The following is a 15,397-nucleotide window of genomic DNA, read 5'->3' on the forward strand; positions in this document are numbered from 1 at the left end:
AACACCAAAAAATAAAATTTAACTATAACTAAAATTAAATCGAACGTTGCGATCAAATTTCCATACTTTATTACTTAAACCTATTCTAAATCATTTAATCGCAACGTGATTTGACAAAAACAAAATATTTATTTTAAATTAAAATTAAAATTCAACGTTGCAATTAAACTCCTATATGAAATCATTTAATTGCAACGTGATTGAACTTTTACAGACAAAACTAAAGCAAAGTTCCAAATATTCAAATTACAATATTAAAACTTTCCCATGAGAATTATTCTAAACAATTTTTTGCTTACTAAACAGTTATTTCTTATAAATAGAGTAAATTCAATAGCAGCTTAGCTTGGTTGGTAATTCAGTAGCTCGTTAGTTATTAAATCGTTTTGCCGTTTAGAAAATAAAGATTTAAAAATAAAGTTAATAAGTTTGGAATTAGGAATTAAAGTGTAATTAATTAATAAATGAAGTAAAAAGAACCTTTATAAATCTTAAAATATTTTTTATGTAAAGTAAAAACTTATAGTTTAATTTAATAAGTTTGGAATTGGAAATTAAAGTGTAATTAATTAATAAATGAAATAAAAAGAACTTTTATAAATCTTAAAATATTTTTTTTGTGTAAAGTAAAAACTTATAATTTAATTGGCGCAGTCGGTAGGATACCGACTCCGTCTATAAAAACAAAAAAAAAAATCTAAACAAAAAAAAAGAAAACACTAATATTTTTCTTAAGTCAATTTAAATGAACAAAAAACTAGAAAATAAAATAGTGTAATGCTCAAACCATTAAGCAAAATTAAATAATAATAATAAAAAAAAAAATTTTGTGGTGAACTGAGTGATAAAAGTTTAGTTGTGTAAAGGCGGAGAACTTTTTTCAAAAAGTTAATTCGGTAAATAAACGAACAAAAATTATAAGTAAAACACAAATAAAATATCTATTAAAAGATCTTTAATCAAATCAAATTTTACAACTAATTAAATTGATAAAACAAAAATTATAAAAAGAGAAAAAAAAAAAACCAAAATATTTTTTTTTTTTTTTTAACATTTATGAAGAAAAGTGAAAAAGAAAAATACTTTGATAATCTAAAAAATATACAAAAAAATTTTAACATGTCACTTGCTGCAATTACATTAAAAGACTTGATAGGCGAAGCTCGTTCAGTACCAATTTTTACTGGACAAGACGCCTACAGTCTAAAATCCTTCATCGAAGAAGTCGAAAGTTTAATTGCCTTAGCAGCGGATGCCGATGCAAAAAACTATCTATACAGAATTTTGTACAGCAAGATCCAGGGTCCTGCAGCGGCAGCAATCCGGAGAATTCAGGAAAAAACTTGGGACGAAGTAAAACAACAACTGAAAGCTACCTTCGGAGTACAGAAATCTTATTTGAAATTAAAAGAAGAAGCAGACTGTATAATTTTTAGAAATGTAAGTGATCTTTATGTTAAATTAAATTCCATATTAAATTTGTTAAATTTAAAATATGATTTGGATGACAATAAATCTTCAGAATTTAATCCAATTAATAATGAAAATTCAATATTAGAAAAATTTTTGAATAAATTAAATAGAGTAGACTCAATGTACCTTAGAACTAAAAATGTAACAACATTAGAAGACGCTTATAGAAGCTTATTAGAAACCAATATATCCGACAGCAAGGTTCCAAACACCAACTCTCAGTATAGGAACAATAATCATACAAATTACAGAAATAACCATAACATAAATTCTAGACATAGTAGTAATAATACAAATTCCAGAAATAACTATAGAAACGCAAATAGAACTTTCAACAATAACAATTACAATAACAACATAAGAAACACTTACACAAATAGACCAATGGACAGAAACTACACTACTAACGAAAAGTTTAGGAATTTTAGGCCCAACCAACAATTTGGTGGTACAGGTAATAATCTACCAGGACCATCTTATAACGAAAATCGGTCAAGTCCAGTTCCAATGGATGTGGATTCGGGTTCCACAGAAAATTTTCACTGTGGTCCCCCTATCCGACATTACCCTTAGTAGACTTAACAATGGAAGGCAAAAAGCTGACCTGTCTGATCGACACAGGATCAGTTACTTCAATTATAAACGGCAATATTTTTGATCGATCTAAACAAAACAAATTAGAAAATCCAATTCAATTAAAAACGCTCGCAGGAAACCAAGCCATTAAATACGAAATAACTACAAAAGTACCTGACGAGTTCAATGAAAATTCAACTATGTCCTGGAAAGTAATGGATCTTAGCAATAAAAACTTTGACGCTCTCTTAGGCCAAAATATTTTAAAACCAATAGGAGCAAATATTAATCTTTCAAAGGAGCGGTTAGAAATTAACAACCGTAATATTAAATTTAATTCAGCTTGTCCTTTTGAAAACACTTGTCAAATAGAACCTTTACAAATCAACCATAATGAATTATTTGAAAAATTATTAAATAAAAATATGAATAGAGAAGAAATTAAATCATTAAAATATATTTTAAACTCTAATAAGGATCTTTTCTATAAAGAAGGAGATCGATTAACATGTGTCAAAAGTGTAAAACATCAAATAATTACAACTACTTCCCGGCCGATTTATAGTAAAATATATCGGTTTCCAAAAATACATGAAGGGGAAGTAAATAAGCAAGTTCAGGAAATGTTAGAGCAAAATATTATTCAACCATCTAGTAGCCCTTATAATAGCCCTATATGGGTAGTACCCAAAAAATTGGACTACTCAGGGAAACAAAAATGGCGCATTGTCATCGACTACCGTAAATTAAATGAAATTACGGTTGATGACAAATTCCCGATACCGAATATAGATTCTATATTTGATAAATTGGGTCGCGCTCAATATTTCACCACTCTGGACCTCGCAAAGGGGTTTCACCAGATATTAGTGGATGAAAAAGATCGTCTAAAGACCGCGTTTTCTACACCGCAGGGTCACTTTGAGTTTGTACGGATGCCATTCGGACTAAAGAATGCTCCGGCAACTTTTCAAAGGATGATCAATTACGTTTTAAAGGACTTTATCGGGCGAATTTGCGTTGTCTATCTAGATGACATCCTTATTTTCTCTACATCACTACAAGAACACCTCTCAGCTATTAATAAAATATTTTCAAAATTAAGAGAGTTCAATCTAAAAATCCAAGTGGATAAGTGCAAATTTTTCTCTAAAGAGACAGAGTATTTAGGACACATATTAACACCAGAGGGAATAAAGCCAAACGAAGATAAAATTAATGTAATTAAACAAATCAAGCTGCCTAAGACTCCCAAGCAGATAAAAAGTTTCCTAGGCATTACGGGGTACTATCGCAAGTTCATCAAGGACTATGCGAAAGTAGCTCAGCCTATGACTAAATATTTGAAAAAAGGAAATAGAATCAATGAAAATGATATACAATATAAAGACTCCTTTCAAAAATTAAAAGAATTGATTACAACTTATCCTATACTTCGTTACCCTGATTTTAAAAAGAAATTTGTATTAACAACGGACGCGTCCAACTTTGCAGTTGGAGCAGTCCTATCACAAGAAAACCACCCGGTCTGCTTCGCTAGCAGAACCCTTAATAATCATGAATGCAATTACTCTACTATAGAGAAGGAACTTCTTGCCATAGTATGGGCCACTAAATATTTTCGGCCATACTTATATGGTACAAAATTTTTAATAAGAACAGACCACCAACCCTTAAAATGGTTGCATTCACTAAAAGAACCAGGCGCCAAACTACAAAGATGGCGAATCAGATTAAACGAATACGACTTCGAAATAGACTATGTAAAAGGAAAAGAAAATCGGGTTGCTGATTTTTTAAGTAGAATGGATTCTACAAATAATGAAATTAATCATATAGATGACCCTAACGAAACACCTTCTAATAATTCAGTTATAACAACAAACCATAGTCGCCATGAAAATCAATTCCCAACATCCGATATAATAATTAATAAATATTTGACGCAGCTTTATTTGACAAAAGAAAAAGAAAGGGAAATAATTATAAAATATAAAAAATTTAGACAAATCTTTATTAGTGAAAATGAAATCAATAATAGCCATTATTTAAATGACATACTTAGACGATTCATTAGAAATGGAATAACTGCTATCTATTCCGAATTAAATGATGAAAAATTTGATATAGTAAAACAGAAACTCACGGAACTCTTTTCTAATAATAATAAAATGAAATTCATAAAATGTACTAAAAAAGCAATAGACATAGAAAATGAAGAAGAGGCCTTAAAATTAATAGAAAAAATTCATAAAGAATCAAACCATCGAGGTATCGTTGAAAATTATACAGAAGTGAAAGATGAGTTTTTCTTCCCTAAACTTAAGGAACTATTTCATAAGTATATAAACAGTTGCGACATATGTAATCAATCAAAATATGATCGCAAACCAAATAAATATAGATTCGAAATTTCCGAAACCCCGAGCTCTCCTAATAAAATAATACACGTCGATTTATTTTTCTGTTATAAGGAAATATTTCTTACAATAATTGACAAATTCTCAAAGCATTTAATGGTCCAACGTCTTAATGACCGAAATGCAACTACTATTATACAAGCACTTCGCAACAGGTTTGCACTATTCGGTAGGCCAGATAAAATCGTTGTCGACAATGAGTTCGATAGTCTTAATATCAAAAACTTCTTTAGAACAGAAAATATAAACGCTCACTTTACGTCACCCAGAAGCCATACCGGAAATTCTACAATCGAACGAGCTCACGGAACTTTAAGCGAACACCTTCGTATCTTAGATACACAAAAATCACATTTAACACCGTATGAAAAAGTATTATTCGCAGTCGAAAAATATAATAATTCCATTCACTCTGTAACTAAAGTTAAGCCTATAAACTTTGTAAATAACGAAATAACCGATATTGAAAAAATTAGAAAATTAATTGATGAAAATAAACTTAAAACGATTGAAAAACTAAACAAAGATAGGATAGACCCTGACTATAAAGAAGGAGACAAAGTTCTTGTAAAAAATCCCGAAGCTCTAAGATATAAACATAAAAAGAAATATACGTATATTAAATCTAAATTAATTAACGGTAAATTAAAAGATAACCGGAATAGAAATATTCACCCAAGTAGATTAAAAAGAAATTTTAAATTTTCCTCAGGTAACCCAGAAACGGGCTCCACTCAACCACTACCACAACAAACTTAAATTAGCACTACTAATTTTACTCCTCACTTCAAATACTTGTTCTGCAAATATTGACGTTCAGGTATTGGAAAATCAAGGTGGATTCCAACTAATCAAACGGGAAGAAATTCCTATAATTCAAAACTATTCTAAAATTCTTCACTTTATAAATATTAGCGAACTAGAAAATACTTTAGCACAAATTGAAAATAATATTTACAACACTTTTAACCAAGACAATACCACATTAAAACAATTACAAATTCAAATCGAAAAAACTCGACATAACATTAAAACATTACTACCACACAGACAAAAACGAGGACTCATTAATTTAGGTGGCAAAATTTTAAAATGGTTATTTGGAAACTTGGACGATGATGACAAAACTGAAATTGTAGAAAACATAAAACTTATTGAACAGGGAAATTACAACTCCATTCAGACCATAAATAAACAGATTAAAATAAACGACCAATTTCAGAAAAACCTAAATATTCTACAGAAACGAATTAACGAAAACCAAGAAATTTTAAATATTACACTGAGAGAACAAAACAACACCTTTAGCAAAAGCATAAAAAGTTTACAGTTTCTTTCTAGTTACACAAATATTAACTTACTAAATTCAGAAATAGACAAAGTCCAACAAAACATTCTTTTCGCTAAACATGGTATCATGACTCACTCCATTTTATCCAATGAAGAAATTGATGAATTTGAAATCGATGTTTTTAAATATAAAGAAATAAAAAGTTCACTTATTAGTCTAGATAATAATATTATTTTTGCCATTTTGATTCCTAACGTTGCAAAGGAACTTGCAGTTGGATATAAAATTATTCCAGTACCTAACAAAAATTTCGAGGAAATAAACATTGAATCTACTAATATATTGAAATTTAAAAATGAAATTTACTTTAATAATAAACAGAATTGTGAAAATAAACTAAAAGTAATAAATGGTTGTATAAAAAATTTAATGAATAATAATTTTAAGAATTGTACAAAAAGAAAAAATATTAATTTTGAGATTGTGGAAGTTTCATCTAATATTATCTTAGTAAAAAATGCAAATAATGTAATGTTAGAAAATACTTGTAATAACATACAATACAAACTAATTAAAACTAACTTAATTACATATTATAATTGCACTATAAAAATAGATGACGTAATATTCAAAAACATAGAGAGAAAAATTAACAACCACATAATAATACCAAACTATTTAGAACCTTATAATGTTAGTTATATACCAAATTTAGAAAATATTAATTTGAAGCAAATTGAAAATTACAATGAAATAGAATTTGTAAAATTTGAAATTAAAAACCATTATATTTTAATACTGTCAAATATCTCTATTATATTGCTTTTAATAATTTTTATTACAAAATACTATATGAAAAAATTTTATAAATGTAAAAAACGGCCAAACGATACAAATGAAAATAATAGTAAAGGAAATATAATCTCTGGAGCTCAGGAGAGCTTCCAGCTTAACGAGGGGGGAGTTATATATTCGCTTACGCCCGGAACACCAAAAAATAAAATTTAACTATAACTAAAATTAAATCGAACGTTGCGATCAAATTTCCATACTTTATTACTTAAACCTATTCTAAATCATTTAATCGCAACGTGATTTGACAAAAACAAAATATTTATTTTAAATTAAAATTAAAATTCAACGTTGCAATTAAACTCCTATATGAAATCATTTAATTGCAACGTGATTGAACTTTTACAGACAAAACTAAAGCAAAGTTCCAAATATTCAAATTACAATATTAAAACTTTCCCATGAGAATTATTCTAAACAATTTTTTGCTTACTAAACAGTTATTTCTTATAAATAGAGTAAATTCAATAGCAGCTTAGCTTGGTTGGTAATTCAGTAGCTCGTTAGTTATTAAATCGTTTTGCCGTTTAGAAAATAAAGATTTAAAAATAAAGTTAATAAGTTTGGAATTAGGAATTAAAGTGTAATTAATTAATAAATGAAGTAAAAAGAACCTTTATAAATCTTAAAATATTTTTTATGTAAAGTAAAAACTTATAGTTTAATTTAATAAGTTTGGAATTGGAAATTAAAGTGTAATTAATTAATAAATGAAATAAAAAGAACTTTTATAAATCTTAAAATATTTTTTTTGTGTAAAGTAAAAACTTATAATTTAATTCGTATATAGTTTCAGAAGACAGTTACAGAAGACAGTTTTGTTTTTGCAATTACGCAGAACGAACTGCTCATTCTTGAGGAATACTGTTGATTATGAAGTTTTTTAATTTGTTTTTTAATTTGTATAAACTATATAGAAAATGGTAGTACTTATATGTACCTATTCTAAGATCCTGTTGAAAATACTATATACTATATAACATATAACATATTGTACATAAGTATGTAGGTGTAGATAGTTATAAAATACTCGTTCTCGTATTACATTATTTACGATATTACACATATGTAAAAATTGTTGTAATTTTAGCGCTATCTAGGATATTTAAAAAAAAGTTGTTTGTGTCTTTCAATTTATAAAAATTATTTCTTACGTTTTGTTTACTGAGAGTTTATCTAAGACATGAACCGTGTTGAAATCTTTTAATAGAAAAAGTTTTGTTATACAAGTTCCACAATATTGCAGTTTTTAGAGAATTAAAAAACCGTGGAAACTAATACTAATAATTATCCTTTCTAAAAAGATAATGGATATATCCGGAAAATGTAATAGAATTAGTGTGGCAATCATTGCAACATAAAATATTATATTGTTAAAATTTAACACAATATTTATTAATATATGAAATTAATATTGAAAAAAATTCTTTTAAATCAAGGTATCCACTGGAATGCCTTTTCAAATAAGTTACAATATACCTAATAAGTAAAATAACTCAATTTCAAAAATATTACTTTATATATTAGTTATAAAATATGTGTAATATATTAATAAGTTAATAACTATTGCAAAAATCTTTAATTTGGAACTTATACTCTATTTAATATCACTTTATTGCTCTATTTCACTTTATAAAAAGAAAATTGAATCAGTCCATATGTAAATTCATGGATTCTTCGTTATTGTTATATATTCTAACATAGGCCCATTTTAAACCAAATTTATAAATGGGAAAATAAGGGAAGTAATATGACCAAATCTCATAAGTCCACAATCTAAAATTAAAGAAAATGCGAAACAATTTAATTTTGTACAGTTTTTCAGCGAGAAATATTCCAGAGGATATTTTGAACCGGTTATACCATCCAAGTTTATAAAACTCTTTAAATTTTTCTTCTCCGCCAAAATCATCAGTTTCATAATATTCATAATTGGCGCATTTCGCAGAATGTTTAGTAAAATATAATGAAGTTTCCCAATTAAGCATATGATACAAAGGCCATAAACCATCAATCAAAGTTTTAGTCATCTCATTAAACTCTTCACTTGTATTCTCTAAAGCTGGTTTATAAACATTTCTCATAATTAAATCAAGACGCTCTTTTGTAGTATCCCACGAACTTGTACAAATATTATACTCATCTTTAATTCCAAGCAAATAACCAATCAATCTCCATAAATGTATTGTACTGCTTTTAAATTCTTCATCAGCCAAACCAATTGAATCAGCTTCTAAACAATAAAATGCCATAAATCCAAATTGTGTTAATGCCAAATCTTTTTGAGTAATTTTTCCACAATTTTGCTTATCTGCTATATGACTTGATTTAAAATGCGCTTTTCTAACCATTTCAAGGCTTTCCCATGATTTAGTTCCAGGTTTTAAAGGATACCGAAAAAATGAAATAGTATGTAAAATAGTTCTAACATAGCGCCGATAAGACATTGCCGGTGTGCTAGATTGCTTTGTTGCTATTAGAATTTTTAAAATGGAAGGTATAGCCATAACTGCAATTAACCCGGATAACATTCCATTAAATATAATTAAACGATATTTATTTAAATATGATTGGCCCCTAAAATTTTTATAATATGAATTTTTTTTAAAGAAAATATAAAACCATACTTCAATGTAATTTTTTCATCGTGCCACTCCGGTAACTGCATTTCATCTTCACAAGGATATTCTTTTTCACCATTTTCCAATAAATTTTTAAGGTACATTTCACCTAATATCCATTAAGAAACCATTTTAAATAAATGTATGTAATTAAAATATAATATTAAATATCACTATTACTATTTTTGTATGCTTCTTTAATTTCACTTGTTGCTTCGGTTTTCATGATTGTAATTATTTTTTACTATCTGCATCGATTTCTCTTTTATATTTTGATACCATAGAATTTTATTTCTTATTTGGATTACTTTTTACAGTCGCTTTCACCTATTTTAGTTTCATCTACAAAGAAAAAATAAAACAGTTCAATATTTATGCTAAGAAATTGCTCGTTATTTTGCACACAATCACCTAAATTCGTTATACATTCACAATATAATATATTATACAACAGTACAATTAACAGTATGTAAGCGAAGTTTTACGTTTACTTTTACTTGATCAAGCACATATTGTTAAATTTCAGAATTCGAATTGTTGTTTTATTGGTTTAGAATTATACATTTGGCCAATTCATTTAATCTTATCTGAAGTTCGATTCATTCTTATCTGAATAATTAATTTTAATTACTGCATCGACTGTGCGGTTATTGCATAATATAGTCATAAAGGTCAAAAAATTAAAGTAAATTGTGATAGTACCTAAAATAATGCCATTAATTTCACTTCTTTGAATTATTATTCTTTTAGTTCATCTAACATCAAATGTAAATAATCATTTCCATATTTTTTATTCTTAATTGGGAATAAAGTTATTGTCTTTATATCAAATTTTTTGAAATATCAAAATGAATTTATGTATGTATGTCTGAATATGCACATACATATGTATACTTAAATACACGCTCTGCCGATCAAATAATATAATCATCAAAAGTAATCCTATATTAAAAGAATGTATTAAAACAAAGGAATCGTGTGTTAATTTTTAAAAATAAATTTTATTTTTATATACAAAATTTAATTATACTTGTACTTACTACAACCAGATTAATAAAACAAAACAGAAAGTTGAACTGAAGAGATAAAAATTGGTAGAAAGCAAAACAATTTATTTTCTCATCTTTAAGAAAAAACAAAACAAATAGGGTATTGCCAAATGAGAAAAAAACATTTGTTTTTCTTCAATTCAAAAACAAGGCTGCCATTTTGGTAACTTTTTATAAAAATCGACCAGTTTTTCTCAACTTGATAACTTTGATTTCAATTTGATAAAAAAACTCTTTCTGTTTTGAAGTTTCAAATTCAAAATATTTATAAATCCATTAATTTTGTTAAAAAAAAAATAAAAATGTGTCGAAAACAAGATCCCATGTAACAAAAAAACAATTTGAGTTAAAAAAAAACTTAAATTTAAAGAAGTTTTTGAATTAAAAATGTTACGATGCTATTTTTTTACTAATATTATTATGAGTTATCCTACTCCATGATTCCACCAAGAAACAACTACTTTTAACTTTTTTTAAGATCTTTCACAATCTAATTATATATTTTATATACCTACTTCATCCAAAAACCAAAACTTCATATTTTTAAATGGAAAATTTAATAGATTTTTTAGTGTCTCTTGACATATTAAATAAATTACACAAATCGTTACAGGACAATAATGGTCGTACAGTTTTTTGCGTGAATGAAAATAATGTTATGTTTACATATTATAAAACACACGACAAAATGTGGTTACACTGGCAACTTTTGAGTTGACAAATGAGAAAATATATTTTCTGGTTATGAAGTATGGACCCGATATAACATAATATATGTATATTATGATAGATTATGTTTTATAGTATAGAACATCGGTAATAAGAAAAAATAATTTTTCTAGAAAAACGATATTTCGATCAAAAAAACAAACATATGATTCGTGTCTCTAATAATTTTATGCACAAATTTACGTTATAAAAAAACATTTTCACGATAAACGGCAAATACTATGCAAAATACTGCAGCATTTTCCAAAAGAATTAGGAATACGAAAATTTTTAGAAAATTTAAAATTATATATATTATATATATATTTTATATATATATTATATATATATTTTATATATATATTATATATATTCAGAGGGAATATTAAACCTCCAACACCAGAAAATAAAATTAATATAGTCAGAAAATAAAATTAATTTTGTTAACTCACCTACTTACTCGTTCTCATCCTAAAACTATGCAATAACTTGATATATTTTAATATAATTATATTAAATGAAAATATCATAAACGTTTCAAAGTGCTTATTGATAAAAGGTTAAATGCTACTTTTGTAAAGTAGCATTTTACATTTAACACTTGTTACTATCGATTCAACCAATTTAAAATATAATTAATTGTAATTCTTTACAAAGGATTCATGTTTTTGTAACAATATAATTTTAACATTTATGTATAAAACGTAGGGTTTAAGCGAGAAACCATAGTATAGTAAATTGTGTGTATGTACATTGTAACGGTATAATGGTATAATGTATAAGTGAATATAGCCAGAAAATATTTGGGATACTATTTAATATGGATACGATACTCATATAATTATATAATTGATATTACATGTTATCTTTCATATTAAATTTGCATACAATATAGCTTGTACATAAATCATTATGTATACATAATGTTTACCTTCAAAATTTTGAAATAAACAAATTATTGATTAAATCGATGATAGATTAAGAGTTTTTTAATGACGGAATATATATTATAAATACATACATACATGTATTAAAATTAATTTTGCATAGTCATACAACACGATTGATTTTCATAAGAGAAAAACTTTCAAGGACTTTTAATGTTGACTTTTTTCAAAATCGAGGAATAAAAGCAAGGATTTTAATTTTTTTATTTTCAATAAAATTAAAATTTTACTTTTCAATAATGTAACAATGCGGCTTGTTAAAAAAAAAAACTGTTATTTTCTTTTAAAATTATTTAAAAAATTTAAAAATTTATGAAATTTCTTCAAAAAGTAAAAAATATAAAAGTTAATAGAAAAGGCCTAAAAACAAGACATTAAATTGAATTATTGTCAGGTATGCTTTGTTCAAGTGTATTAAAAGATTTCTTATTTAGCTAGAGCCAATTCAAATTTAATGGGTAATTTCAGACCTCAGTTTTTTCTAGTTATTGTAATTTAAGCTTTCTTGTATCTGTAACTTACTATTATTTAAGTTAGCTATAGCAACACAATACTTTTAAAGAGCACGTAATCCCGTAATAGTTTATATTGTATACGTCCTATCTTTATATGTTATTCAAATTTCCGTTTTTTTTTCCATTGAGTAAACGAAAATTATAAAGAGGAATTTTTAGAAAAAGTTTGGGTTTTTATATTTCGTTCACTCTTTAAAATTTATTTTTGATTTATGGTTAAATAAATCAAAAATTCTCAGTAATTCCGAGAGGGATTATTATTTATTTTTGATTCAAATTTAAATTCTCGGTACCAAATAATAATATTTTACAAAATTCTTTTACACACTCACCCACCCACCATTCACAAATTTAAATTGGAAAGAATTGAATTTGCATTTTAATCCAATTTTAATCAATTGGATTTAAAATAACTAAAAATTTATGTAATTGGGAATATACGATTTATTTTCCTATTTAACTACATACATAAATTTCAATTCAAACTATTAATATTGAGTATAATCGAAAAATAATCAAAATTGTGAATTGATACCGAGTCCATGCAAAAAAAAAAAAAAAATTACTGATGCCATGCCAATTTGATGTGTTTACCTTAATGATACAAAATTATTTTGATATTTTTGAACACTTTCTAAATAATATAATTTTTGACATTTATTTGGAAAAAAATTATTTTTAAAAAATTTTTAATTATTAACAATTAAAAATCTATTTAAAAAATAAATTTTAATCTCAATTAAGTTTTTGGAAATTTTAAAATCATAAAGTATTAAAAATACATTGATACATAACATTATTTATACGGTCCAATTTTCACTATTTTTTATTAAATTCTTTATTAAAAAATAATATTATCAAAAAATAATTAATGAACTATTGAATTTAGGCTACTTCCAAAATAAACCATCTGTTTATAAATTTGTGAAGCTTATAAAATAAAATTTGTCGTATAAAAAAAAAACACGAAATTTTTTATTTAATGCGTAAGATTTATTTTTCATTAATAATTGCAATTTTTGTATCTTAATTTATTAATTTTTGTTTTATTTTGATTTTTAGTTTTTTTTTTATGTTTTCCAAGCAATACTATTTTTTTAATATAATATAATTGCATATACATAAATATGTATTTTGTTAAATTTCAATAATCTCAAATATATTTTTTTTTATTGTTACATTTTCACCATTTAATTTTTTTCTTTTATTATCTACAATAATTTTAAATTAAAATTTTTCTTTTGTTTTTAATTACAATAATTTATTAATAATATTTTATTAATTTTTTATATATAATTAATTATATTATGTAAATTTATATAAGTATATTTACAATAAAATAAAATAATATTATGTTTAATTTTATACATTTATCTATAGTTCTTTGAACTATCAAATCAGTTGAGAAAAAATTTTATTCAATTTATACATTTACAAATTTAATAATAGAAAATTTAAAAAAAATTATTTTTTTAGAGCTTTTCTTTAATTTTAATTTAGAATTCAATTTAAGTATAGAAAAATTAAAATTTTTTAAATAATTTAAAAATAAAGAAAATTAAATTGAAATTTATTTTCAATTAAAAAATTTAAAGACTCGATAGCTCTATTGTATAATAAATACACAACTTAAATGAAAAATATGACTAAATACGACTTTTGAATCAATGGTTAACAAACGTTTCGTTCCCCTTGTCAAAAGGTCTTCTGGGCAAGGGGAAAGGTTTATGCTTCTGGGCAAGGGAAATGAAATGTATGTTGAACAATTGATACAAAAGTCATGTCAAACATACAGGTATAATAATCATTATTTGGACATGTTGTATATTAAGAGATTAAAGACATATTAATCCTAGATTAATAAGATTTAATCTAGTTCTTTTAAAATTTTTTTTTTAATAATTTTAATTTATTTTCTTTTCTTTTTTTTTGATGAGTAAATGATGACATAGTCATTTTTCGAATCTGTTCTAGGTAAGTATTTCAAATCGGTAAAGTTAAGAATTATTATATGAACAATAATAATAAATACTAATTTGTAATGTGATATGTAAATATGTAGTCATAAATGATTTTTATTTTATAGAGTATCTATAATACTAAAAATGGTTTAATGGTAAATTCTAAAATTTAAAGACAATCAAAATTATCATTGACGTTTAATTTTTTCATCAAATAATTTTTTCATTAAATTTAAAAAACAAACAAAATCCATGAACAATTTTTGACTATGCGTAAACTCAATGACTATTATGTTATGTGTAATGACTAATGAGTAAAAATTTTTGCATTTGAAAAATATACAGAATTTTTAATAAAATTTTAACCATTGTATTTAAATTTTGTCTTTGTTACTCACGTTCATTTTATTATAAATAATTAAATATTTGATTCGAATTTGTATAATAGAAGAGCTAAAAAACTATAAAGCAACAAATTAGTATTTTTTTATATTAAATATTATAATTAATTTTTTTTTATGGAAAATTGGAACAAGATAGAGTTTGTTTTGAAATTATTATAAGAGTTACTATTTGAAATGAAATTTTGAAATATTATGGAAAAGACCAATTAAATATAGATGTTAATTTTATACTATACCAAATGGTAAACTGTATTTTTGGAAGACAAATTATTGCTGCTATAGACAAATTTTAATTACATCAGTTGAAAAAATACTAAAAAATTAACTATTTTTGAAAAGTTTCCAAAGTAAAGACCATTCGGCATTACTAATCTATTGCAAGAAATTTTTCATTCAAATTGCTACTAAAAATCATTAATATTTAATTGCATAGCCTCGCCATATATATTTAATTTTTATTTTTAATAATTATATATAAAATCAAAAATTAAGTTTGCCAAAAAATTAATTTTAAAATTTAGCTTGTGTATATGACTGGTATTCTGAATATTGCAACATTTTGACATTAATATCGGAACAA

The 15,397-nt window shown here is 24.9% G+C and overlaps 2 protein-coding genes across 7 annotated transcripts; one reads left to right on the top strand and one right to left on the bottom strand.

The window, feature by feature from the left end:
- Positions 1 to 1,593: 1,593 nt before the first annotated feature.
- Positions 1,594 to 2,046, top strand: LOC129609764 (putative uncharacterized protein DDB_G0283431). The gene has a single exon (XM_055521882.1). It carries the CDS (start codon positions 1,594 to 1,596, stop codon positions 2,044 to 2,046), a length of 453 nt encoding a protein of 150 aa, XP_055377857.1.
- Positions 2,047 to 8,040: 5,994 nt separating this feature from the next.
- On the bottom strand, positions 8,041 to 10,369 carry LOC129609668 (uncharacterized). Of its 6 annotated transcripts, none has more exons than XM_055521749.1 (6): positions 10,274 to 10,369; positions 9,994 to 10,175; positions 9,645 to 9,935; positions 9,408 to 9,575; positions 9,240 to 9,342; positions 8,042 to 9,189 (listed from the first exon to the last, which is right to left on the bottom strand). In XM_055521749.1, the coding sequence occupies exons 4-6, from the start codon at positions 9,457 to 9,459 to the stop codon at positions 8,262 to 8,264; spliced, it is 1,083 nt and encodes a 360-aa protein (XP_055377724.1). In that variant the 5' UTR covers positions 9,460 to 9,575; positions 9,645 to 9,935; positions 9,994 to 10,175; positions 10,274 to 10,369; the 3' UTR covers positions 8,042 to 8,261. The 6 variants fall into 6 exon arrangements, with proteins under 6 accessions (XP_055377728.1, XP_055377724.1, XP_055377726.1 ...); XM_055521751.1 differs by having other exon boundaries at positions 9,645 to 9,842; positions 9,936 to 10,175; XM_055521750.1 differs by having other exon boundaries at positions 9,645 to 9,872; positions 9,936 to 10,175.
- Positions 10,370 to 15,397: the final 5,028 nt, after the last annotated feature.

Source organism: Condylostylus longicornis, unplaced genomic scaffold (genome assembly GCF_029603195.1).
Source record: "Condylostylus longicornis isolate FDR11 unplaced genomic scaffold, ASM2960319v2 ptg000040l, whole genome shotgun sequence".
NCBI lineage: Eukaryota > Metazoa > Arthropoda > Insecta > Diptera > Dolichopodidae > Condylostylus > Condylostylus longicornis.

Coding starts and splice junctions, on each gene's coding strand:
- LOC129609764 (XM_055521882.1), top strand. CDS start 1,594: ATGTACCTTAGAACTAAAAATGTAACAACATTAGAAGACGCTTATAGA.
- LOC129609668 (XM_055521749.1), bottom strand. CDS start 9,459: ATGAAAACCGAAGCAACAAGTGAAATTAAAGAAGCATACAAAAATAGT. Junction 9,343..9,407: donor AGCATACAAAAATAGTAATA/GTGATATTTAAT, acceptor AATGGATATTAG/GTGAAATGTACCTTAAAAAT. Junction 9,190..9,239: donor GATGAAAAAATTACATTGAA/GTATGGTTTTAT, acceptor TAAAAATTTTAG/GGGCCAATCATATTTAAATA.